The sequence below is a fragment of the Moschus berezovskii genome, chromosome 28 (assembly GCF_049115385.1).
Source record: "Moschus berezovskii isolate FMDL1 chromosome 28, NW_MosBer_1.0, whole genome shotgun sequence".
NCBI classification, from domain to species: Eukaryota; Metazoa; Chordata; class Mammalia; order Artiodactyla; family Moschidae; genus Moschus; species Moschus berezovskii.
In genome coordinates this window covers 14,873,904-14,898,940 of record NC_142487.1, presented here as the reverse complement: position 1 = coordinate 14,898,940, position 25,037 = coordinate 14,873,904, and the positions used below count along the sequence as shown (strand labels likewise).

Sequence of the window (25,037 nt, the reverse complement as noted above, 5' to 3'; positions counted from 1 at the left end):
CACTTATTATCTGCAATTTGCTATTTGACCTCAGGAAGATACTTAGCTCCACCAGATCTGCATCCTCACCTGAAAAATGGGCATAATGATATCAGCTCTGCCAACCTTCCCAAGTTATTTCTGGGCTCACGTGAATAATAAGACCTCATATTTATCACTTTTTATCTCATGTGAGTCCAGCAAGAACCCTGGAAGTCGGCAGAGCTAATGTTGTTATGCCAGTTTGTCAGGGGGGACCCAGATCTGGTGGAGCTAAATATCTTCCTGAGGTCAGATAGCAAATTGCAAAGTTGGAATTCTGCATTCTGAGAACACTGAATTACAGGATTTAAGAGCTGGAACAGTTCTTAAGAGATGAAAAGTGCCTCCATTGGACACAAGTCTCATGCTTGTGCCAAGGGTAACTCCTAGGGTAGCCAGGTCTGCAGTCCGCAGTGGAGCTGGGCCCAGCGCCCAGGCATCTCTGTTTTCCTGTCTGTCCTTCCCACTCCAGCAAGCCCTGCTATTCCGCAGGGACGGGGTCCTTCAGGCTCCCTCTTCCCCAAGTCAGAGCTTTTGAAAGGATTTAGATGAAAATGGTAGAAGGAAGCGGTCTTTTTCTCAGGTCTTGCTTTATCTTTACAGCAAGGACAGAAGCCACCTCCTCAGGGCCCTCAGGTGTTCCCGGGGGAGCTGACCTGGACTAGACCCACAGGTCTGGCCTCCTCCAGGGCCTGACTGGTCTGTGGGGCTGTCACCTGAGAGCTGTGCTTAGCTGTCTCTCTCCGAGTCTTTCTTGCCAGCGCCAGAAGGCCCTGAGACGGCTGTGAACCGCAGGCCTTGGAACTAGCATCACTTGCCTTTCCAGTGCTTCCCTTCTCATTCCCAAGACCCACGCCCTGGAACAAGGCTGTCGGACTTGGGCTCATGGCTCAGACTATCCTAGGCCTTGCCTTTTATCCTCCCTTGTGGACAGATGACACAGGCCTTTCTGGGTCATAAGATAGAGTAACATCAGCATGGCATTTCGGGTGAGAACAAGACCTTCAGGTCCACATTAGGGATTTACTCATAGCTGACTCTTTTTTTTTTTTAATATCTCCAACTATTTTACTTTAATATATAAACCTTAATACATAATAGTTCAAAGAAAGCAATTGTGATTATTTCAATATTGTGCCAGAAATATTATTTGATAAAACTCAGCTTCCACTTCTCAATTTTTAAAAAAATGAATACAAGCTTACTTTTTAAAATGATTGTGTGGAAACACCACTCTCAAATTTAAGGACTAGTATTATGCTTAAGGATGACTACCTAGTGTTTAGTGCTAGGCCGGCTCCTTCTGAACTGTTGCCAGCATGAGCCGAGAACATCTTCTTCTGAGGCTCAAACTCCTCACCTGTAAAACCGAGGTCAGACCCCCAGCACTAACACCATGGAGGTGACGTGCTGTGTTTTCTGCCGGGAGGTAGAGGCTTCCTTTGCCTTGGTTTCTTCATCCATCAGACGAGAAATTGAATGCGCATTTGCTTTAAATCCTCGTCTCTTACATTTTAGTATTCTTTGCATGCCTTCCTGTTCTCAGCACATTCACACCCTATGGGGCAGACGAAGCAGGAATCAGAATTCTGATTTTGAGATGAGGGGACTCCAAAAGATGGTAGAAGCACCACCACCCGTCCCAGTCTCGGGGCTGTGTGAGGAGAGCCAGAGCCTGGGCCCCAACCCCCAGCTGAGCACCTGGCCCTGGCCAAGGACCTCCTGCCCCAAGCGCCCTGCGGCTCACCCACGCGAACCCCTCCCTTCCCGCCTCCCGCCCTGCGCTGTCCAGACTTCCGCTATCACATCAGCTTGAAGACGGGGGACGTCCCTGGGGCCAGCACAGATTCCAGAGTCTACATCAAGCTCTATGGGGACAAATCTGACACCATTAAGCAAGTTCTTCTCGTCTCTGACAACAACCTGAAAGACTATTTTGAACGTAGCCGCGTGGATGAGTTCACCCTGGAGACCCTCAACATTGGAACCGTAAGTCTCTTTCCCAAGACCCTGTGAAGGTGTCTTACCTATTTCCCTGTGTATCTGCACATGGGTGCACACACACACATACACTTGTGTATACAAACTCACACACACACACACACATGCACACACACAGACACAGACACACACTCATGTACACACTCACATACACGCACACACACATACACAGACACACACTCATGTACACACTCACATACACGCACACACACATACACAGACACACACTCATGTACACACACTCACATACACGCACACACACATACACAGACACACACTCATGTACACACACTCACATACATGCACACACACATACACAGACACACACTCATGTACACACTCACATACACGCACACACACGTACACAGACACACACTCATGTACACACACTCACATACATGCACACACACATACACAGACACACACTCATGTACACACTCACATACACGCACACACACAAACACAGACACACACTCATGTACACACTCACATACATGCACACACACGTACACAGACACACACTCATGTACACACATTCACATACATGCACAGACACACACTCATGTACACACACATATACATATACACACACTCACATACACACATACAAGCGCACACACACATACATGCACACACACATACACACACTCTCATGAACACACAGGTGAACCCATTTGAAGCGGAAAAGTGCCCACTTGGTTAGTGCAGTACTTTGTTTTCCAGCTATGACTCAGAGCAGCAGGAGGCTCGTGAACAGTGGTCAAGCTTCCAGACTCTCTCCGGGGCTGGAACTCATGTTCTTAGTCTGGCATTTCCTTTACCTCCGAAGCCAGGACCAGAGGGACCTGGGTCCTAGACACCAGTGTGCAGCGAAGGAGGAAGGAGGGAGAGCTCTAAAGAGGGGCTGGAAATGCTTCCCAATTCCAAACTGGCACGTGTGTCACAATGACACCAGAAAGCCTGTTTCAGGTGAACTCCCAGGCCACGCCTGAGAGATTCTGCCTCAGATAAAGGATGGTCCCCACCATCACCTCTCTGGCTGACTGTGCTGCCAGGCGTCTGAGTATTCACCTGCAGAAGTGTGGGTCTGACTGCCTGCGCTCAAGTGCCGGAAACTCTTCTAGAAGTGTCTGAGCAGGGCTTCGTGTTACCACTTGCCCCTCTCAGGTGGCTTGTGGAAACTGAGAGGATTACAAACTCCCCTTTGCCGATCCCTCCCCTCTCGGTGAGCCTCACCTGAGTTTAGATGCTCTGGGGAATGAGTTCATGTCAGTCATTTACATCTTGAAGGTAAGGAGCTTAAATCAAGATATTCCTTGATCAAGCTGATTACATTGTAAGCTGAATTAATCATTGTAGACTGAAATGCTGTTTCCTTAACTAAGGATTTCTGGCAGCAGCCAGCAGATAAATGAGACATCCGAGTGGTGGGGAAGGGCGTTTGGGCCCTTCTTGTGTTTCTGAAACCTGCTCAACAAGCAGTGTGGCCAAAAGTTTGGGAGTGTGGGCTTGGGCTCCTGACTGCCTGGGTCAGAGTACCTGCTGTGTGCAAGTTACGTCATCTCTGTTTGCTTTGGTTTTCTCACTGCTGTCGAAAGGGATTCCAGCGGGCTTGTAGTCAGCATTAACTCTGTCAGTAACACCCACACGCACATAGTCCGTACTCAGTAAACACTACCCTCAGTGGCTGAACGATTGCCACGTCAGGTGCTGGCCATCATGGCACTGACAGATGACCCCTGCCTTCGTGGCACGTTCTGTCACATCAGGCAGAAAACACCTGTTGCTGTCTTTCCTCTGTCACAGGACCATCACCGCAGAAAGACAACGGAGCTCTCCTGTGCCCCTTGGCCTACACCCTAAAGGCTCTCAGACTGTGTCTGTAAACGTAGCTGGATTCCAGGGGACTGGGCTCCAGGCACTCAGCTGTGATAGCGTTTCCATTAGCAGCTGCAAACAGGTGCTCAGGATGCAGAAGAGCAAGAGCAAGGCTTACCGGGACAATTTTCTAAATCTGGCCTTTGGGTAACAGACTCACAACTAGCACCACCCCTCCGAACCACGAGAGAAAGAATCTAGGGGGCTGGAAAGGATCTCAAAGGCCATCCAAGAATTCCATCTGATGTTAGAATTGGCCTGACTATAGCATTTCAAAAAAAACAACAACCATAAACGTCATTCGAACCCTGAAAAGCGAGGTACATTTAAGGATGGTAATGTGCACATTCATGTACTAATCTGTGACATCTGTAGGCAAAGATTAACATAAAATAAAATACACCTTGGTTCTAAGAGTGAGAGGAGGCACTGGACACAGTGACAGAGCCCCCAAAATTGTCTGCATATTGTCACCTATAGGACGGGTGTGCCAGAGGAGACATGCAAAACCACGTACAACCGTGTATGGTGTAAGACAAAACAAAGCCAAATCACCAACATGGCCATCAGAAGCCAATGGTTAAAATTTTGAACGTTTGCTTTCTTGTGCAGCCACCACATTCTTAGGACATCCACCGTCTAGCATTCAGTACATATTGGAGCTTTCAAAGCTCCGCTCACACCTGTCCCCCCACTCGCTTCTCACCACGTCCCTGGGAGGTGAACTGAACTAAAGACAAACAGACAGAGGCTCCAGGCTGGACAGGGGGTGCCCTGGTCTCCTGGGTGGTTGAGGGCAGGCTGGCCTGGGACCCAGCCCTTCCTGCTGAGCCTGCATCTCCTGAGGAGCTGGAGACTGGGCTGACGGGAGCCGCTTGCTCTCGTGTTTGGGGGGCGCAGGGATGGAGGGATGGAGGCTTCTACATCGGCTTCTTGCTCACAGGTATCGCATGTTTCCTTCCAGATCAACCGGCTGGTGATCGGGCACGACAGCACGGGCATGCATGCCAGTTGGTTCCTGGGCAGTGTCCAGATTCGCGTGCCCCGCCAAGGCAAGCGGTACACCTTCCCTGCCAACCGCTGGCTGGACAAGGACCAGGCTGACGGGCGCCTGGAGGTGGAGCTCTACCCCAGCGAGGTGGTGGACATCCAGAAATGTATGGAGGCAGCTGTGACGGGACTGTCAACACTGTTCCCCGGGGGGTGGGGCAGCAGAGAAGGAGGAGGGATTGTGGGCGACTTGGATCTTGTCTCAAAGTGGGAAGCTTCCAGTTGCCCCTGGTAGAGTTCTGGGAGGGAAAAGGGGGCTCCTTCTACAGATGGGGAACCTGAGGATTCGGTGGATGAACCATTGTTTTCTGGGAGAGAGGCCGCAGATGACTTTATTGAGAAATATACCTTCCTGACCTTGCATACAAGAGGAGTTTGAGAAATAGTTTTCCCCCTGGGAAGACTGAAGAAGAGATAAGCAGTTCGTTCATTCATTTATTCAATATGTGTACGTTGACTGTTTCTCTGTGCTGACACTGCCCTAGGCTTCGTAGAGACAATCACAAGCAAAACAGACCAAAGCCTTGTCCTCATGGACTTCACACTCCGTGATGGGAAACAAACAATAAATACATAGTGTAATGCCAAGCAAGAGCTAGAAAGGAAAGGAAGCAAGATAAGGGGTTAGCAACAGCGTGGGGAAGAGGGAACTATGTGGAGAGGGTGGTGTCCTCTCTGAGTGGAGGTGAAATTCAAGGTGATCTGGCCACCTATTGCACATGATGTGAGAGCCATCGATTAAGTAGGGGTTAAAGAAACAAGAGGTTATCTAGAGGGTCATCGGTCCAAACCTGGTACAGACAATGTCCCTTCCCTCACCTCTGCATTTCTGTGTCTATCCTGAAAGCAGCTGTCTGAGACTCACTGCCACAGGAAGTTGCTCCAAGAAAGAACCCACTATGAACTCACTGCTTCCTGTTCTAGAAAGCCTTGTGTCTTCTCATTGTGTCCATCCTCTCTCCCCATGTAACCTGTAAATTCTCTGAGGACTGTGTCACATACACAGGCTCTGTAATGGTACCTGCTAGAGTGCAGAATCGAATCCTTCCCTCTTTTTATGAGTTAAAACTTGATTTCCATCAGAGTAATACAGGTACTGGGCTTCTCTGTTGGCTCAGATGGTAAAGAATCTGCCTGCAATGCAGGAGACCCAGTTTCGATCTCTGGGTTGGGAAGATCCCCTGGAGAAGGGAATGGCAATCCACTCCAGTATTCTTGCCTGGAGAATCTCCATGGACAGAGGAGCCTGGTGGGCTACAGCCTGTGGGGTTGCAAAGAGTCAGACACGACTGAGGAGACTAAGCACAGCACAATACAGGTACTACAAGATAAAGATTAAAAAAGCAGCAGTTCCCTCACCTACCTCTTTCCCCAATCCATCCCCTTTCTTCAGAGGTAACACATTTTTAATAACTTTAGCTTTTTCTTCAGAAATCTATCTCCATATTTTCAGTAATATACTTATCAATTGCTTGATTTTTTTTCAGTCATTTAATTGTTCAGCCGCTCAGTCCTGTCCAGTTCTTTGCGACTCCATGGACTGCAGCACGCCAGGCCTCCCCGTCCTTCACCATCTCCTGGAGGTTGTTCAAACTCAGGTCCATTGAGTTGGTGATGCATCTCATCCTCTGTCGTCCCCTTCTCCTCCTGCCTTCAGTCTTTCCCAGCATCAGGGTCTTTTCTAACGAGTCAGCTCTTCATACCTGGTGGCCAAAGTATTAGAGCTTCAACTTCAGCATCAGTCCTTCCAATGAATATTCAGGACTGATCTCCTTTAGAATGGACTGGTTGGATCTCCTTGCAGTCCAAGGGACTCTCAAGAGTCTTCTCCAACACCACAGTTCAAAAGATTCACTTCTTTGGCGCTCAGCTTTCTTTATGGTCCAACTCTAACATCCATGCATGACTACTAGAAAAACCATAGCTTTGACTAGATGGACCTTTGTTGGCAAAGTTATGTCTCTGTTTTTTAATATGCTGTCTAGGTTGGTCATTGCTTTTCTTCCAGGGAGCAAATGTCTTTTAATTTCATGGCTGCAATCACCATCTGCAGTGATTTTGCAGCCCAGTCTATCACTGTTTCCATTGTTTCCCATCTATTTGCCATGAAGTGATGGGACCAGATGCCATGATCTTCGTTTTTTTGAATGTTGAGATTTAAGCCAGTTTGTTCACTGTCCTCTTTCACTTTCATCAAGAGACTCTCTAGTTCCTCTGCACTTTCTGCTATACGGGTGATGTCATCTGCATATCTGAGGTTATTGACATTTCTCCCAGCAATCTTGATTCGGTTTGCGTTTCATCCACCCCAGCTTTTCCTATGAAATACTCTGCATATAAGTTAAATAAGCAGGGTGACAATATATAGCCTTGACATACTCCTTTCCCAATTTTGAACCAGTTCACTGTTCTATGTATGGTTCTAACTGTTGCTTCTTGACCTGCATACAGGTTTCTCAGGAAGCACATAAGGAGTTCTGGTATTCCCATCCCTTAGGGAATTTTCCACAGTTTGTTGTGATCCACATAGTCAAAGGTTTTGGCATAGTCAGTGAAGCAGAAGTAGATATTTTTCTGGAACTCTCTGGCTTTTTCGATGATCCAGCAGATGTTGATCTCTTGTTCCTCTGCCTTTTCTAAATCCAGCTTGAACATCTGGAAGTTCTCAGTTCATGTACTATTGAAGCCTTGCTTGGAGAATTTTGAGCATTATTTGGCTAGCATGTGAAATGAGTGCAATTTTGGGGTAGTTTGAACATTCTCTGGTATTGCCCTTCTTTGGCATTGGAATGAAAACTGACTTTTTTCAGTCTGTGGCAACTGCTGAGTTTTCCAAATTTGCTGGTCATGGACATTAACTATTTTCCGTCATAGACATTAACTATTAACTTCCTACTATGGAATAGGAGGATGTAGCTTTTTTAACACATGCACATGTACATTTATACACATACACATATATCCCCTCCCCCCAACCTTCAATAATCAGTATTTTATTTTTACATTATTATAACCATGTAAATATTATTCACTGCTGAGATACCTACTCATAATAATTATGCTTCATTTTTTATACAACATGTTTTTTTCTGGATTAATAATAATCTCATTTATGCATTAGTAGAGTTTTCAATATACACATATATATTCCTATATACCCATCTGTATACCCACCTATCTGTATTAGTCTGCTAGGGCTACCATAACAAATTACCACAGACTAAGTGCCCTAAGCAACAAAACTTTGTTTTCTTCCAGTTCTGGAGGCTGGAAATCTAAGCTGAAGAGTCAGCAAGTTGGGTTCTTCTGTGATCTATCTCCTGGGCTTGCAGAAGGCCACTGTCTCACTGTCCCTCACAAAGTCTGCCTGTGAGCATGGGCATGTCTCTGTCCCAGACTCTCCTATAAGGACACCAGTCATATTGGATTGGGACCCACCTTAATGGCCTCATTTTAACTTAATCATCTCTATGAAGGCCCTGTCTCCAAATCCTGTCACATTCTGAGATACTAGGGGTTAGGGCTTCAACATATACATTTTGGGGGAACACAGCTATTCTGTAACACCATCTTATCTCCATCTCTCCAACAGAACTAAAGTTCTTTTCATATGTTCAAATCCAACAGGAACTCTACTTCCTTCTCTCCAACTCCCGTCACAAGGGAAACTCTTGTCTTGTTCTCTGGGCTGCAATGAAGCTTTCCTTTTGAGACTTCCTTTCTACCATCTTTCGGACATTCCAGTCTTTCTCTTCTAGGTTCAGTTCAGTTCAGTTCAGTTGCCCAGTCGTGTCCGACTCTCCGCGACCCCATGAATCACAGCATGCCAGGCCTCCCTGTCCATCACCAACTCCCGGAGTTCACTCAAACTCATGTCCACAGAGTCGGTGATGCCATCCAGACATCTCATTCTCTGTTGTCCCCTTCTCCTCCCGCCCCCAGCCTTTCCCAGCATCAGACTCTTTTCCAGTGAGTCAACTCGTCGCATGAGGTGGCCAAAGTATTGCAGTTTCAGCTTTAGCATCAGTCCTTCCAATGAACACCCAGGATTGATCTCCTTTAGAATGGACTGGTTGGATCTCCTTGCAGTCCAAGGGACTCTCAAGAGTCTTCTCCAACACCACAGTTCAAAAGCATCCATTCTTTGGTGCTCAGCTTTCTTCACAGTCCAACTCTCACATCCATACATGACCATGGGAAAAACCATATCCTTGACTAGACGGACCTTTGTTAGATCTCCTGTTTTCTGAATTTCATGTCTTCCTCTTTTTTGGTTCATTGTCCACTGCAATGGAAAATTTGAATATGTGCAAATGTCTCTAGTCTGCTCTGACCATTGATCCACAATTTGGCTTCTTAGAGATTTCTGACCTAGAACTCATTTTCTCTTAGAGTTTATCAGGGATTTTCCTACCACCTTCTGGCTCCCAGGGTTGATGATGCCATTCTGCTACCCAAACCTTTGGGTTTGTTTTCTCTCTAAAACCTGCAGGATCCTATTTTTATCCCTGGCATTCTGAAATTTCATGATGTCTTCAGTGTCTCTTGTGATTTTTGTTTCAGCCAATCTTCCAGGAACTCAAGAGCTCCTTGAATTTAGAAGTGTTTTTAGCTCTGGGACCTGTTTTTGTATTTATTTCTTTGACAATTTCCAACTCTGTGTCTGCTGTTTTCTTCAGAACTGAAATTTGTTAAGCTTCCTCTGATTTTCTTATCTTTCTAGCATTTTGTTCTTGGGAATTTTCCTTTTTGTTCTTCAGTGCTGTCCTTGACTTTACCCTTTCTTTGGAATATTTTATTTCAGCTACCACATGTTCATTTCCAATACCTGGCTCTTGTTCTCTGCATGCTAATTTTTATCTCCTAATTTTGCTTAATCCTGGTTGCTATTGAGACCAGAGAGAGGGAGCAGAGACTGGGGTTCTCCCCATTAAGAATGCTGGCTTTTACTGGGTCTCCTTCCTGTCCATCAACTTGCCCAACCTCACCCCCAGCTAAAGCCGTATCTCTAGTTCAACTTCTTCCGGCTCTCAGCCAGTCCCCTCGGTTTCAGCCGCCAATTTCTCACGTTGCTGTGATAATGAGAGACCCCTTATCTTATTGAAAATAAGTCTTAACTTGAAAAAATTACGATTTCGCCCTACAGCATTGCTGAGAGGACAAGTCTTGTCACTTAGAAAAAAAAAATATGGTCCCATAGTTCTTGGAGACATTTTGCTCTCCTCTAAGAAGCGCCTGATTGCAGCCATGAAATTAAAAGACGCTTGCTCCTTGGAAGGAAAGTTATGACCAACCTTGATAGTATATTAAAAAGCAGAGACATTACTTTGCCAACCAAGGTCCGTCTAGTCAAGGCAATGGTTTTTCCCGTGGTCATGTATGGATGTGAGAGTTGGACTGTGAAGAAAGCTGAGAGCCGAAGAATTGATGCTTTTGAACTGTGGTGTTGGAGAAGACTCTTGAGAGTCCCCTATACTGCAAGGAGATCCAACCAGTCCATTCTAAAGGAGATCAATCCTGGATGTTCATTGGAGGGACTGATGCTAAAGCTGAAACTGCAATACTTTGGCCACCTCATGCGACGAGTTGACTCACTGGAAAAGACTCTGATGCTGGGAAAGGTTGGGGGCGGGAGGAGAAGGGGACGACAGAGAATGAGATGTCTGGATGGCATCACCGACTCTGTGGACATGAGTTTGAGTGTACTCCGGGAGTTGGTGATGGACAGGGAGGCCTGGCGTGCTGTGATTCATGGGGTCGTGGAGAGTCGGACACGACTGAGCGACTGAACTGAACTGAACTGAACAACTTGACAGTATTTCTTCAACATAGAGACAAATTCTTTCTGTGTAGTTCTGTTGGTATCATCTGAAAGATGCCAATATTTAAATGAAGATTATTATTTAAACCATCCTCCTTTACTGAAAATAAGGGGAAAAGACAAACACATAGCCTTTTGCTTCTTTCTGCCCCACAGTGTCTACCCAGGGGTAGGCACACAGCAGAGGGTGCCAGCCCGTGTACTGACCTCATTCCTGGTTCCAGAGGACACATGCAACACAGAGAAGAACTGAGCTTTGGAGTCTGACTGCTTAGGTTTGCCATTTCCACAACCGACTCAAGTCCTCGAAGCCTCAGTTTGTCAATCCGTAAAATGGCAATAATACTGCTTATGATACTGATGGGGGGACTGGATGAGACAATGCCTAAGAAACAGCAGACACATGGCATAGGTTTGGGAAACGTTTGCTTTGTAACTATTATCACTGTTGTTGCTATCACTAAATGTCCTGCTTCTCCTCCATGTACCCACCCAGTGATCCACTACGAGGTTGAGGTTTGCACCGGGGATGTAGGCGGAGCAAGCACCACTGCCCGAGTATTCATGCAGATTTACGGTGAGGAAGGCAAGACAGAAGTGCTCTTCCTCTCCAGCCGCTCGAAGGTGTTTGAACGGGCGTCCAAGGACACATTCCAGGTGTGTGGGGTTAAAGCCATGGTGGCTGAGGGGTGCCAAGAGAGGGCTCAGCATACATCTGAAAACATAGGGATTGGTTCTCAGCCCTGGCTTCTTGTTAGAACCATCTGAGGAGCTTTAAGAAACTAGTGCCACCAGTCTACACCTGGATCAATTAAATGAGAACCTCTATGGTTGGATATGTTTTCTGTGTGTGTGTATGTGTGTGCTCGGTCATGTCCGACTCTTTGTGGCCCCATAGACTGTAGCTCACCAGGCTCTTCTATCCAGGAAACTTTCCAGGCAAGAGAACTGGGGTACGTTTCTAAAATCTCTACCAGTGATACTAACATGCTGCCAATTCTGAGAACGGCTGGAGGGTTGATTCTAATTTAGCAAAATATGGCACTAGGGCCTTGGTCACTGTATTCATGTCCAGCCTTGGCCTCTGATTCGACAGCTCACTCAGTCTAAGAGTAGGGCCATGCCTCCCAACCAGGATACTGGGAGGCTCGGGGTCTCATGACTCTGTTCTGAGTGCCCCAGGCCACCTCACGTCCCTTTGAGTAGCGGAGAAAAAGAGATGAGAACGTGAGCATGTTGTTGGCAGGAGAGGAGGACCCAGGGTGGCGCCTTTTAAAGGGCATGTGAGTGTCTTATATGGGACGCAAGTGCGTGTGTGCATATGTGTACGTCTGCAGAGCTGTTCTGCAGTAATATCTTCATGCTGGCTGCTCTGCTTGTGTGCCGTAAGTAGCCTGGCCTTCAGCAAAGAGTCCTAACCCAGTGCCCAGCAGAGAGGGTCCTGGCTGAGCTGGGCCAGAGTCACAGGTGTCTGGAATGTCAGTGGTGGAAGAGGCTTCCTGGAATCCAACCCTCTCCTGACACTGCTGAGAGTGCAGAGGCCTGATTGGTTCACCTCCCTGAGCCCCAGCTTCTTTATCAGCTCAAATCTAGGTTTACAATAACTACCTGGCCTGCTTCACAGCCCCTGGAAGAATTAAAATGGTCAGTGTCAGGGAAAGTACTTAGGAAACTGTGACCAGTCACGGAGGTGTTAGGAGCAGAGTGTCTTCTGGATGTGAATGGACTGCGTGGCTGGCTGTGGTGGTGGCTGCATTCATAGCTGGGCAGGTTGATGGGGAAGCAGAGATGGCAAGTGAGCCAGACTGTGAGGGTGCTGTGACCAGGAACCAATGGAATGTGCTGAAGAAGGAACTTACCACATCTGGAGCCCATCCCTACGAAGCTGAGGAGAACACACTCCTCTTTCAGGGGGTCCTGGCCTCCATTTCGGCTACTCATTTTCTCACAGAGGTGCTTCTGGCTACACTGTGGCTTCATGAACAGTGAGTCAGGAGGCCTGAACTCTCCTGCAGGTCTGAGGTCCAGCTGGGGGGACACCAAACAGCTCATGGGACAGCCCTGGGCCTCAGTCTCCTCAGCACGGGAGCCGTCGCCTGAGCCGGGGCCAGACCTCCCCTGGATGTCAGGCTCAGACCAGAGTGGCAGATGGCAGATCGAGGACCCAGTCCTCTGAAGCAGAGCTAAATCCCCGCCCTCTGAGCCGGCCGTGTGCTAGGCCCAGTGCAGGAGAGAGCTGAGTGCACAGACAGTAGCGCCCGCGGGCAGAGAGGGCATCCAGGCTAGGCCGAGACCTTGCCAACCTCCGGGACCCCCTGAGCGCTCAGGGAGGGGAAAGGCTGGTGTGGGGGGGGGAGGGGGCCTCTTGGGGGGCGTGGGTGAGACTTCTGTCCTTGACAAACACCACATTTATTTTAGCTTCTTGGAAAGGTTCTATATGATTAATGCTGGGGGGGAAAACGCTTGGAAAGAGAGCACAGAAAGGCACAACACTGAAGAAAAAAAAAGATAATAATAAAGCTCATGAACTGGAACGAATAGGTTTAGTTAGAGGCAGAGGAGGGAATAAAGGCATTCTGCACGAGGGAACAAAGATACAGAAGTAAGAAAAATAGGGGTGAGCGTGACATGCCGAGTGTGTGTGTGTGTGTGTGTGTGTAAAGTGGAGAATGAGAAAGGAGGAAGGAGATCATCGGGGTTCAGAAGACATCCCTTTGGGTGGGGGGGGGTCCGGCAGGGAAACCAGGCTTGGGTGGGGGGACGGGAGAGGAGGCGCGGGGGCAGCTTTGACTCAGAGGCCCAGCCTCTGGCTCCGGCGGCTCCGTGGGGCCCGGGGGAGGATGCCGAGGGCCCCCCCAAGCCCCTGCCCCGCGCTTCGTGCAGCTGGAGGCGGCAGACGTGGGCCAGGTCTTCAAGATCCGGCTGGGCCACACGGGCGAGGGCTTCAGCCCCGGCTGGTACGTGGACACCGTGTGGCTGCGGCACCTGGCGGTGCGGGAGGAGGCCCTGACCCCTGAGGAGGAGGCGCGCAGGAAGAAGGAGAGGGACAGGCTGCGGCAGCTGCTCAGGAAGGAACGTCTGAAGGCCAAGCTGCAGAGGAAGAAGAAAAAGAAGAAGAAGGAGGAGGGCAGCGACGAGGAGGACGAGGAGGAGGAGTCCTCGTCCGAGGAGGAGTCCTCGTCCGAGGAAGAGGAGGAGGAGACCGAGGAGGAAGAAGAGGAGGAGGAGCTGGAGCCCGGGATGCAGGAGGTGATCCAGGAGTACAAGTTCGATGCCCACCGCTGGCTGGCCCGGGGCAAGGAGGACAACGAGCTGGTGGTGGAGCTGGTGCCCGCAGGCCAAGAGGGTCCTGAGCGTAAGCCTGAGGAGGGGTCACATAGCCCCCCAGGGTGGGAGGGTACAGAGAGGGAAGGATGCCCAGCTCTTCTTGCAGGTGGGGCCCCCCATGGCTCTCCTGACCTGGGCTGTGCTGAAATGCCCCCGTTCTTTGCTGGCGTTGCCCTTGCCCTGAGACTCTTGGGAGGAGCCCTGGTATAGCTCACGGTGACTCATCGTGGGGCCATCGGTAGGAGGGTTGCTGAGGACCAGCGCCTTGCCAGAACTCTCAGCCTCTTGGGCTCCATGGTGAAGGGAAGTCTTGGGTAGGGAGAAGGAGCCAGTTTGCTTCCACCGTCAGTGTAGACGTGGGTGTACCCCGAGGTCTTTCCGGCTCCCACCATATGGCTGGATGCCACAGGCTGAGCCTCAGGTCCACCCCGAGGCCCGGGCGTCCTCAACACTGTGCCTTTCTGTGTCCCCCAGCCAATACCTACGAGATTCAGGTGATCACGGGGAATGTGCCCAAGGCCGGCACTGATGCCAACGTCTTCCTGACCATCTACGGGGAGGAATATGGGGATACGGGCGAGCGGCCCCTGAAGAAGTCAGACAAGTCCAACAAGTTTGAGCAGGGACAGGTAGGGTGTGGGCTTCCCGGGGGGGCAGATGGGTCCCAGATGGCGGGAGCCCTCTGGTGATTCCCAAGGCAGGCCCAGCCTGCGCAGCGACTGCTGTGTCCAGCGCTGTGCCCTGTTCAGTCCAGCCGAGTAGAATGGAAGCGCCTGGTCTGTAAGCACCAGGGCTTTGTGGTGGGGACATAAAGAAAGGTCCAGGTGGGGTCCAGGAAGTGCCCAGGAACTAACCAGAGTCGGCATGGGCACCAGACCCTCAGGTGCTGAGGGAGGGACAGGGGCTCAGGGAGGAAGTGCTGAGAAGATGGAGCTTTGGGGGAAACTTGGAGGGAAGGGGGCATGTGAGCTGGGCCACGGTAGAGGAGTATGGTGTTGGTCTCAGATGACAGTGAGAGGTGTTCCCTGAAGATGGGACCACACGAGGGAGCTGTGGGGTGGAAGTGCGGAAGGCCAGTTGCAGGACACTGGACGGTGGGTCTTCTCACTCTGCTGTGGCTACTGCCAAGCCACGGTGGGTGCTGCCTCTGAGAAGTTTGATGTGACCAACTGAAGGGGTGGGGGTGTGAGAGCTTGAGTGACAGCTGAGAAATTTGATCTACATCCTGAGGCAGTGAGGCCACAATGGCATTTGAGCATTTAGAGAAATGCAGGCCCCTCTCCTTCCAGGTATAGGAGGAAAAGCACGGGAAAATGCAACTGTCATTCTTGTCCCTTGAGATTTTACAGGGTCCTCTAGCTAGAAGACTGTCTCTCATGTCACCTTTCCCATTTCTGCCAGCATCCCAAAGCCAGGTTCCCTCATCAGCAGAGAGGAGAACCAGAAATGTACAAATCCATTCAGAGTACTTCTGGGCTCATTGCTGGATCTCTTTCGGATGCCCCCTGCTTTTTTCTTCACCGCCACCTTCCCATGACTTGAGGATCAGGATTTATTTCTGTCTTTCCTTTAAAACTTGCAGCCACTATGATGACTAGAATTGGAAGAAAATTGCTGCAGAGGATGTAATTGGTACAACTGATGAAATTTGAACATAGACTATATGTTAAATAATATTGTGTTGACTTTGTTTCCTGAATTTGATAATTGTACTGTCATTATATGGGCCTCCTCGGTGGCTCAGCAGTAAAGAATCCACCTACAATGCAGGAGCTGCAGGAAGACGCAGGTTCAGTCCCTGGATTGGGAAGACCCCCTGGCGGAGAGCACGGCAACCCACTCCAGTATTCTTGCCTGGAGAATCCCATGGACAGAGGAGCCTTTCTGGCTGTAGTCCATAGGATCGCAGAGTCAGACACGACTTGTTACTGAGCACGCAAGCACTGAGATTATATGAGAATGTTATTCTTAGAAAATCCATGCTGAAGAATTCAAAAGTAGAGGATCATGATATCTGCCAAATACTTTCAAATAATTCAGTCAAAAAAATAGAGAAAGGGCAAGAGAGAGTGAGACAGAAAGCAAGATCCAAGGATATACAAAATTTCATTGCACAGTCTCTGCAAATTTTCTGTAAATTTGGAATGCTTTTCAATAAGTAGTTTAAAAGTTATAGTCAAGAAGATCTCATTCAGTTATCGGGTTCACCCTCTGGTCCTGGCGTCATCTGTTTCTTCCTGTGCATATACGTACACTGGTATCATATAAGGCTTCCCTAGTGGTCTTTCTTCCCACCTGAATGGTGAGCAATCTAGGTCTTACTTTACATTCTGTCAATCACTTTGGATTTGCACTTTGACTCGTAGTAGGTACTTAATCAGAATTTGTGGTTGAGGGAGTTTATGCACATATGTACACACACAGCATGTAGTATCTGCACATATGCAAGCGACGGGCCCTACACACACATACCCTGCAACACAGATGTGGGCATTCAGCCAGCCCATTTTCCCTGTCCCTCTCTCACAGTCACTTCTATCACCCTCCTACCTCCCTCCACCTTCCAGGACACAGAGAAAGTGAGAAGACCCTCCTGGCAGGGGCAGGTGAAAAGACAGTAATGCAGTAGCTGAAGGAAATGAAGAGGTGGAGACTTCCAGCTATGAAATAAATAAGTCTCAGGGATGTAATGTACACATAGGGAATATAGTCAATCATGTAACGACTCTGTATGGTGATGGATGATAATGGGTCTTTAAGTGGTCATCATTTCATAATGTATAAAAATATTGGACCACTATGTTGTACACCTGACACTAATTTAATGTTGTATATTAATGATAATTCAATAAACAAAAGCCAGACCTAACCCCAGATGGCTGGCTACATTTTCCATGCCCCCTCCTTCTTGGTGCTTTGGATCTGACAACTGTCCTCAGGCTGCCCCAGGTCCTGGGAGGCTGAAACTGACGGTGAGGTGGGGAGGGCTGCCCCCTTCCATGAGTGCTACTCTGCTCTTTCCCAGACAGATACCTTCACCATCTATGCCATTGACCTGGGGCCCCTGACCAAGATTCGGATTCGCCATGACAACTCAGGCAACAGACCGGGCTGGTTCCTGGACAGAATAGACATCACTGACATGAACAATGAGATCACGTGAGTGGGACTGGAGGGGAGGGAGGGGAGGTCATGCCTGCCGCTAAGATAGTCATGGAAAGAAGGGTAGTGGTGGGGTGGCCGTGATGGGTGAGGAGAAGGGGTGGCTAGGATGTGGGTTTGGCCCATGGAGCTGGCTAGGTGGGCATTGCCTCCCTTCCCTCTCCTTGGGCTGCCCCTCAGCTGTTTTCCCTGTCAGGTGGGCAGTCTAGTAGAACATCTAATCTAGTTCTTTATGTCCATCACTTCAGAAAGTCAGGTTTTCTATTCCTGCCATGGCCCAATCTCCATGCCCAGACTTACTATTCATAAGTCTCTCCATGTATAAAGTGACTTCCAGGACATGACTTTAACATTCTAGAACAGGAATAAGGAAACTTATTCTATAAAGGCCAGATAGCAAATATTTTAGGCCATTTGGTTTCTGTTTCAATTGTTCAGCTTTGCCTTTGCTGCAGAAGAATAGCCATAGATGATACCTAAGTGAATGGAATTTATTTAAGCTGGTTGGGTTGTTGTTGTTTTTTAAGTTAGAGTAGTCAGGAACTGGACTTCCCTGGTGGCCAGCAGTAAAGAATTTGCCTGCCAATGCAGGAGATGTGAGTTCGATCCCTTGGTTGGGAAGATCCCCTAGAGGAGGAAATGGCAACCCTCTCCAGTATTCTTGCCTGGGAAATCGCATCGGAGGAGACTGATGATCTGCAATCCATAGAGTTGCAAAGAGTTGGACATGACTTAACAACTCAAGAGCAACAACAACAAAGTAAATGGATGTGTCTGTGTTCCATGAAAACTTCATTCATGGGCACTGCAACTTGAATTCCATGTAACTTTCACATGTCACAAAAACTATTTTTCTTTATATTGTTTTCAACCATGTAAAGATGTAAAACCTTTGCTTAGGTACATAAGTGGGTGGTGGCCTAAATTTGGCTCACAGGCCATCGCTTGCTGGCCCCTGCTCCAAATTCACAGCTCCCTCTGGGAGCTAGGGTGGGAAGGGGGTCTTGTTCTCCTGACAGGTGAAGGAACCACACCCCAGGGAGGTGAGGCTGTAGCCCCAGCGTCAGTTTGTGCCAGAGCCAGGATCAGAACTCCAGACCATCAGAGATGAATCTGGTGTGTTTCTACCATTAGGCCACATTGCCTTTTGGACGAGAGGAGTCAAGGGGTAATAGACATGAAAGAAGACCTGGAGCTGTTGGGGGTGGGGGCACAGAGGTGGGCAGAGAGGGAAGCGGGCAAGATCTTGAGAGGTTTATGGAGCTGCTGAGGGCCTGCCAGTGCCCAGAATGTTGAGGGCACTTAAGAAACAAATGTTTGGATTAAAAAACATCTTGGCCTGCAGCCTGGTGTCTCTTGAAACATTCCCCCCTCTGTGCAAGGTAGGGGTTGATGGAGGTCACCCCATCTTCCACCTCAACCCTGCCCCACCAGCCCAAGAGATTCCTCCAGATGGGGACACTGAGGGACAGCTCACATACAGCCCAGTGTCATGGATTTCTATGAGGTCACATGAGGTCCCCGTGATGGCAGAGAAGGGCTGTGGGACATGCCCACGCTGGGAACCAGGGTCCTCACCTGGGGTAGGTGCCCTGCCAGAAACTCACCAGGTCACCCTGGACAAGTTACTACACTATCTTTATAAAAACTTTTTATTTTATATTGCAGTATAGTTGATTAACAATGATGTATTCATTACAGGTGTATAGCAAAGTGATTCAGTTATACCCATACAACTATCCATTCTTTTTCAAATTCTTTTCCCATTCAGGTTAGATGACTGAGCTTCCTGTGCTATATAGTAGCTCTTTATTGGTTATCTATTTTAAATATAGTAGTGTGTACATGTCAATCCCAAACTCCATCTTTATGAGTTTTCATTTGCTCTTCTGATAAATGGGTTTAAAGATAATAGCCCAACTTGCATCTCAAGATGGTCTCAAAACCTAAAGAAAGCATTTAATCTTGACAAGGATAAAGTGCTCTAAAAAAATGGAAGGACAGGGACAAATTGTAAACATCCCGTGCAGCCTGGTTCAGTTCAGTTCAGTCGCTCAGTCATGACCGACTCTTTGCGACCCCATGAATCACAGCACACCAGGCCTCCCTGTCCATCACCAACTCCCGGAGTTCACTCAAACTCATGTCCATCGAGTCAGTGATGCCATCCAGCCATCTCATTCTCTGTCATCCCCTCCTCCTCCTGCCCCCAATCCCTCCCAGCATCAGTCTTTTCCAGTGAGTCAACTAATAAATAAAATTATGCTTGATGTGTTGATTCACTCATTAATTCAACAAACACAAGCCATGCTAAGTGCTGCCAGCTAAACAATTGGCTCAGACATCACCTTTGAAGAGCAGAAACCGATGATGGGAGGTAGTTCAGATTCGATTCCTTTCTCTTCCACTCTTGGCCTGTGTGGCCTGGACAGTCACCTCATCTCTCGAGTCTCAGTTCTTCCATCCATACAATGGGCATAAGGAAACTCTTTCACAAAATCATTGCGAGGACTAAGTGAGGTGCTGTGTGTCAGGGGGCCCAACACCCAGTAAAAGGCAGCATTGGTTCTTTCCCCAGGCAGGAAGGCTCCAGTGAGTCAGCATCTAAAAGTAGCCAGACAGCTAGGAAATGGGGCAGGAGAGTGTGCGGGGTTGTTGAGGAGCTGACAGCCGGGCAGGGAGAGCACAGGAATTGCAGGGTGAGCCGGTGCTGGTGGTCTCTGCGTGGTAACCTAGAACATTGAGGGGACCGGGGAGGAGGGTGTGATGGTGGGTGATCAGGCTGCTCTTCTGTCCAAGGTGGCATCGAGATGTGCCTTTATGAACAGGTAGCCCTTGGATGTCTGAGTGCCTGAAACAGAGAGTGTTAGAAGCAGTTGGAAAATGTGATTCGGTGGCACAGAGGTGGGGAGCTGGGGGCACATACAGGATGCACTGGGTCACTGTGTTTTTCTTGGGCATGAGGATGATGGAGGATAGGAAACAGGAAAACAACACTGGAGAGGGCGGCAAGACAGGGTGAAGGGGCTCAAAGCCATGCTGAGAACACATCCAGGCTCCTGGCTGGCTGCATTTCATGGGCACCCTTCCAGCTGAGCATGGAAGATGGGGAGAAGGAGCAGGGAGATGTCAGCTGCTGTCAGGTCCCCTCGGGAGACACTGTCTGAGCAGAAAGGCTCAAGAGAGGGTGTGATGCCGAGAGCGCCTGCCACCACCGTGAGGTCACCCAGACAGAGCCACAGTGGCCCCAGAGGTCTGATGTCCAGAGCTGGACAGATTCAGCGGAGCCTCAGCAGGACCCCTTGGAGCCCTTCTGGCCTCTGAGACAGTTGCTCTGGAGGGCAGCTGAGTCTGAGCTCGAAACCCCAGGAGGAGGGGACTGGGGGAAGTGGGGGCTGAAGATTTATTGATCTGCAGCTCAACTGCAGGAAGAAAAAGGAATAATTGTTTTCCAAATAGAGAGTGCTTGAGGTCTTTTAGAGGAGTCTCAAGCTGTCAGGGTCCATGATCGAATGATGTGGAAAGTCTTTTTAATGGTGGTTTGCAGCTGTGAATGGCTCTGAGTGCGTTGTCCTGGGGTCTGAGGTCTCCCATGGGTTGACCGGGGCTCTACCCACAGACTCACATCCTCTCATATAAGGAGGCCGCTAATCCCTTGGGCAGGGAGAAAACTGTGAAGTTGAGACAGTTTGTCTGGGGACTCTAGCCTGGGAGGCTCCATCACTGGCCTCTCTGGAAAAAAACATTTAAAAAGTGTCAGGTTGTTGTTCACGTTGAAGCCCCATCACACTTGGAATGAGGAGAGCTGGTCCTCTCCTCTCACCAGCTCCGCTCAGACAGTTGCTGGAGCCTTGGGGTGACATCAGGCACCACATTCTAAGGAGGCTGATGGAAAAGAGAAAATGCATCTTCAAGAAAAGAACAGTGGCTGATTAAGAAACCTAGGAGTTGTGGCAGGAATTCTGAAGGAGGAATTAAGAACGTTTCACCTGAAAAGGGCACTGATTCCTGTGGTGCCCATGTATGCCAGGGACTGTGGGCAGCAGGGGGCGAGGAGATTGAGCTCGTGGGGCGTTCAATTTGCCTGACTTCTGGCAGAGACACTTTAAATACATGCTCCTGGGCAATCTCTTCCTTTCTCATCACTTCAGTGACCATTTATTTGACAATCATGTCCATGTGGTATCCCAAGTCGTATCAGTCAGAATAGGCTAAGTTCTGCTAAATAACAAGTAGCCAGTGGCCTCACACAATGGAAGCTTCGTTCTTGCTCATAACACATGTCACGGGGGGGAAGGGATCAGGGGCGTATATGTTGAGAATCACTGTGATCTCTCAGACATCCAGGCTGATGGAGGCTTTTCCTCAGTGTATGTTTCCATGCTCTTTCTTACAGTGGAAGGAGATGTGACAAATTGTGCACTGGCTCTTAAAGACCCCTTACAGCCCAGAGATTCCAAGTACATTAGCAAGGACTTATTAAATTCAAAGTCCTCCTCACCTCTAAAGCTATGAATCTCTGATGTTTTAGTTTCTGAATACACAACAGAAATGGGCGGACATTTGGGAGTGTGTTGTCTTGAATTAGTGTGTCTTTGTTAAATCCTTCTCTCTGCTGCTTCCATGCCCCCTTCCTTGTTGACTAAATGAAGTTTGCCACATCTTCCTTCCTCCTTTAATACTTTAGCTATCTTTTTATATAGATCTGCAATAAAATCGAATCACTCAACTTCAGAGAGGAAGAAGCAAATGCCACACAAGTTAGGAATGTATTTAGTGTTCTGAGCGCTGTCCACACTCGATCAGATAGCCTTTCTCCACCTCTGTTTTCGGCCCTAAGACATAGATTCCTGTTTTGATTGATGGGTGTCTCATAAGACCCTGAATCGTGAAAGACAGATGTTATTCTTGAATTCCAGTACAGGTGGCAAATGTGTTGGGTGTGCTTTCCAGCGAGGGTTGAACAAAAAGTATGTTGAATTATTTTTCCCTGTAAGTTTCACTGAACAGGAAGATATTCTCTGAAACCCCTCACTCCTCCTGGATTTGGGGTGGGGGATGCGGTGTCACAGAATGTTGAGACAGAAAAGACCCGACAGATGATTTCATCCAGCCTTAATGTGATGAAACTTGGGGTGCAGGGGCCATCCTGAGTGTTAGAGGAAGAGCAGAGGCACAAACCCAGAGTCCCTAAGCCCCAGGCCCACTCTGTTGTCACGCCGCTCTTCCTGTACCACCAGTGGGCATATCTGATGAGCTTCAGCCTTTACGCACAAAATGGGAAAAACCATGCATTAAATACATCTTACAGCTTTCAGTGTGCAATCTGCTCATTCCAGTTTTACTATCAAGTGAAACTCAACCTTTTAGCTGCCCGAGCTTTGCTTCCATGCTCAGTTTAAACCTCCTGCTGACCCCAGCCCTACCTCTTCCTTCCATTGCCCTGGCTGGAGTGGTGGGTACCCAGTCAGAACACCTGCACGCCTCTCTTCTCCTTCGCTCCTTAGAAACAGCCACCTAGTGCCCTCCCCAGGCCTCCTGGAACAGGATTTATTCCTGTGGGAGGAAGGGGAGGGTACTGGCCCAGAGGCCCAGTCCTCCGCTAGACCTCCTGTGGGTGCTTGTTGGCACCGTTAGGGGTGGAGGCTAAATGCCCGGCGTTCAGGCCCGTCCAGCCTCTGGCTCCGGTTCTCCCCACCAGGGAGTGGGATCCGGAGGCTCGGGGCCCGCGATGCTGCCGCAGTGGGCGTGCTGAGGACCTCTAACTTCCCGGAGCAGGTATCTCAAGGACCGCAGGGGTGATGCGCCCAGAAGACAGGCGTTTAAACCTTGCGCATGCGCTCTTCGCGGGTGTGGGCGTGCTTGCGCCCGCCCCTTTCTGTCTAGCTGACTGTTCTCTCTCCCAGTATAATCTCTCCAGCGGCTTATGCCTCTGTCTCCTGTTTCTGTCCTCCTCCAGCCTCCCACACTCTCATTACTCCTCCGCGGCCTCAACCCCACTCTTTTCTTTATTTCTGTCTCTCTCCCTTAATTGGCCATAATTTAGAACTAAAGCCTATTATTCATAAATTATTTGGTTGAAGAAAAATTTAACTTTTCCATTCATACATTTAAAAGGCTGAAAAGTGGAACAATATGCATATTTCACTTAAACACTAATTTCAAAGCGATCTAGTTTGTCTCTCTCAAGGCTGAGCTCCTCCCACCTTTAAATCCATGTCCCTCGATGCACAGTTACGGGGGTGCTTCCCTGATAGCTCAGTTGGTAAAAAATCCACCTGCAATGTAGGAGACCCCTGTTTGATTCCTGCGTGGGGAAGATCCGCTGGAGAAGGGATAGGCTATCCACTCCAGTATTCTTGGGCTTCCCTGGCGGCTCAGCTGGTAAAGAATCTGCCTGCAATGGGGGCGATCTGGATTCGATCCCTGGGTTGGGAAGATTCCCTGGAGAAGCAAATGGCTACCTACTCCAGTATTCTGGCCTGGAGAATTCCATGGACTGTTCAGTCCATGGGGTCGCAAAGAGTTGGACACTGAGTGACTTTCACTTTCACTTTCGATGAACAGTTGCACCTCCACGCCCCTGGCCCTGCTCCTCTCACATGCTGATGGGAGGCAGTAAGGACTGTAGGAGGCTGTGGGGCTCAGAAAGGGACGAGACCCTCGGTCTACACTGTTCCCAGACTCTCCAGTCTTTGACCCGTCTCTGAATGCATCTTATGCACCTGGATGGTGGTAGGGATGGGGTGCAGCAGCCCCAACTTAGAGATGGTCTGTCCCCAAACCCTCTGAGTTGTTCTGGGAGCCCAGGGGCCCAATGGTGAACTGTCCAGCCCACAGCCTCCAGAAATCCCAGGCTTGGGCTGAAGACAAAGAAAGGAAGTCTCACCATCACCATCGTCATCATCATCACTACCAAAATATTAGTGAATTTTTAACCGAGAATGTACCGAGAGCCAGGCAGTTTAAGCACTTAAAAATGTTTACTTCATGTAATTCTCACCGCCTCCTTTGAAATAGGCAACATTATCCTCATTCTATAGCGGGTTGCCAGATAAAATGTAGAATGGCTGCTTAAATTTGAAAGTCAGAGAAGCAAAGAATAACATTTTAGTGTAAGTGTGTCCCAAATATTATTCCTTGCTCATCTAAAATTCCAATTTAACTGGGAGTCCTGTGATTCCGCAGGCTAAATCTGGCAACTCTCACAGAAAGAGTTGTAAAGAAACTTGTTCAGTCTCACAGGACTGTAGGTGGCAGAGCCAGGATTCAAACCCAATCTGCCTCTAGAGGCGAGTCCTTAGTCCCCACTCTCTGCTGCTTCTCCCAGCCCTTGTCCTGCCTTCCCTTCCATCCCGACTCCTCCCTTGCACTGGGTTCAGCCTCTCTGCTGAGGAGTCTAAATTGGACCTCTCTTTCCTGGAAGGTGTCCGCTGTCTGCTGTGCCAGCTCCTTAAAGGTCATATTCTTTGTCCCTTTCAGAAGCTTAAGCGGGTCATTCCATTACAATCCTTTAGGTATGAAGCACCTCCTATGTACAATGTTCTCTGCCAAAGTAGCTCTGGCTAATAGACTAATTCTAGAAAAGGCCAGAACAATACCCAGAAACCCCTCTTTCTCTAGATTGCTCCTACGTGACCTGATTCCAGGCACTGTTAACACAAACTTTTTCCATGGGGTGTATGGAAACCACATCCCATGTTTGTCGTCTACTCCAGGCAAATGTAGACTTCTAGGGAAACTGGATTCCCTTGTAGCTCAGTTGGTAAAGAATCGG

General features: G+C 48.8%; 1 protein-coding gene across 2 annotated transcripts in view; it reads left to right on the top strand.

The window, feature by feature from the left end:
- LOXHD1 (lipoxygenase homology PLAT domains 1) overlaps positions 1-25,037 on the top strand; it is a 192,108-nt gene that overhangs the window by 90,836 nt on the left and 76,235 nt on the right. For both annotated transcript variants that reach the window (XM_088833409.1, XM_055416819.2), the window contains exons 16-21: positions 1,814-2,010; positions 4,865-5,057; positions 11,268-11,428; positions 13,655-14,126; positions 14,573-14,727; positions 17,124-17,257. In XM_088833409.1, the coding sequence (XP_088689535.1) occupies positions 1,814-2,010; positions 4,865-5,057; positions 11,268-11,428; positions 13,655-14,126; positions 14,573-14,727; positions 17,124-17,257 (1,312 nt within the window). The remainder of the gene's footprint in view (positions 1-1,813; positions 2,011-4,864; positions 5,058-11,267; positions 11,429-13,654; positions 14,127-14,572; positions 14,728-17,123; positions 17,258-25,037) is intronic.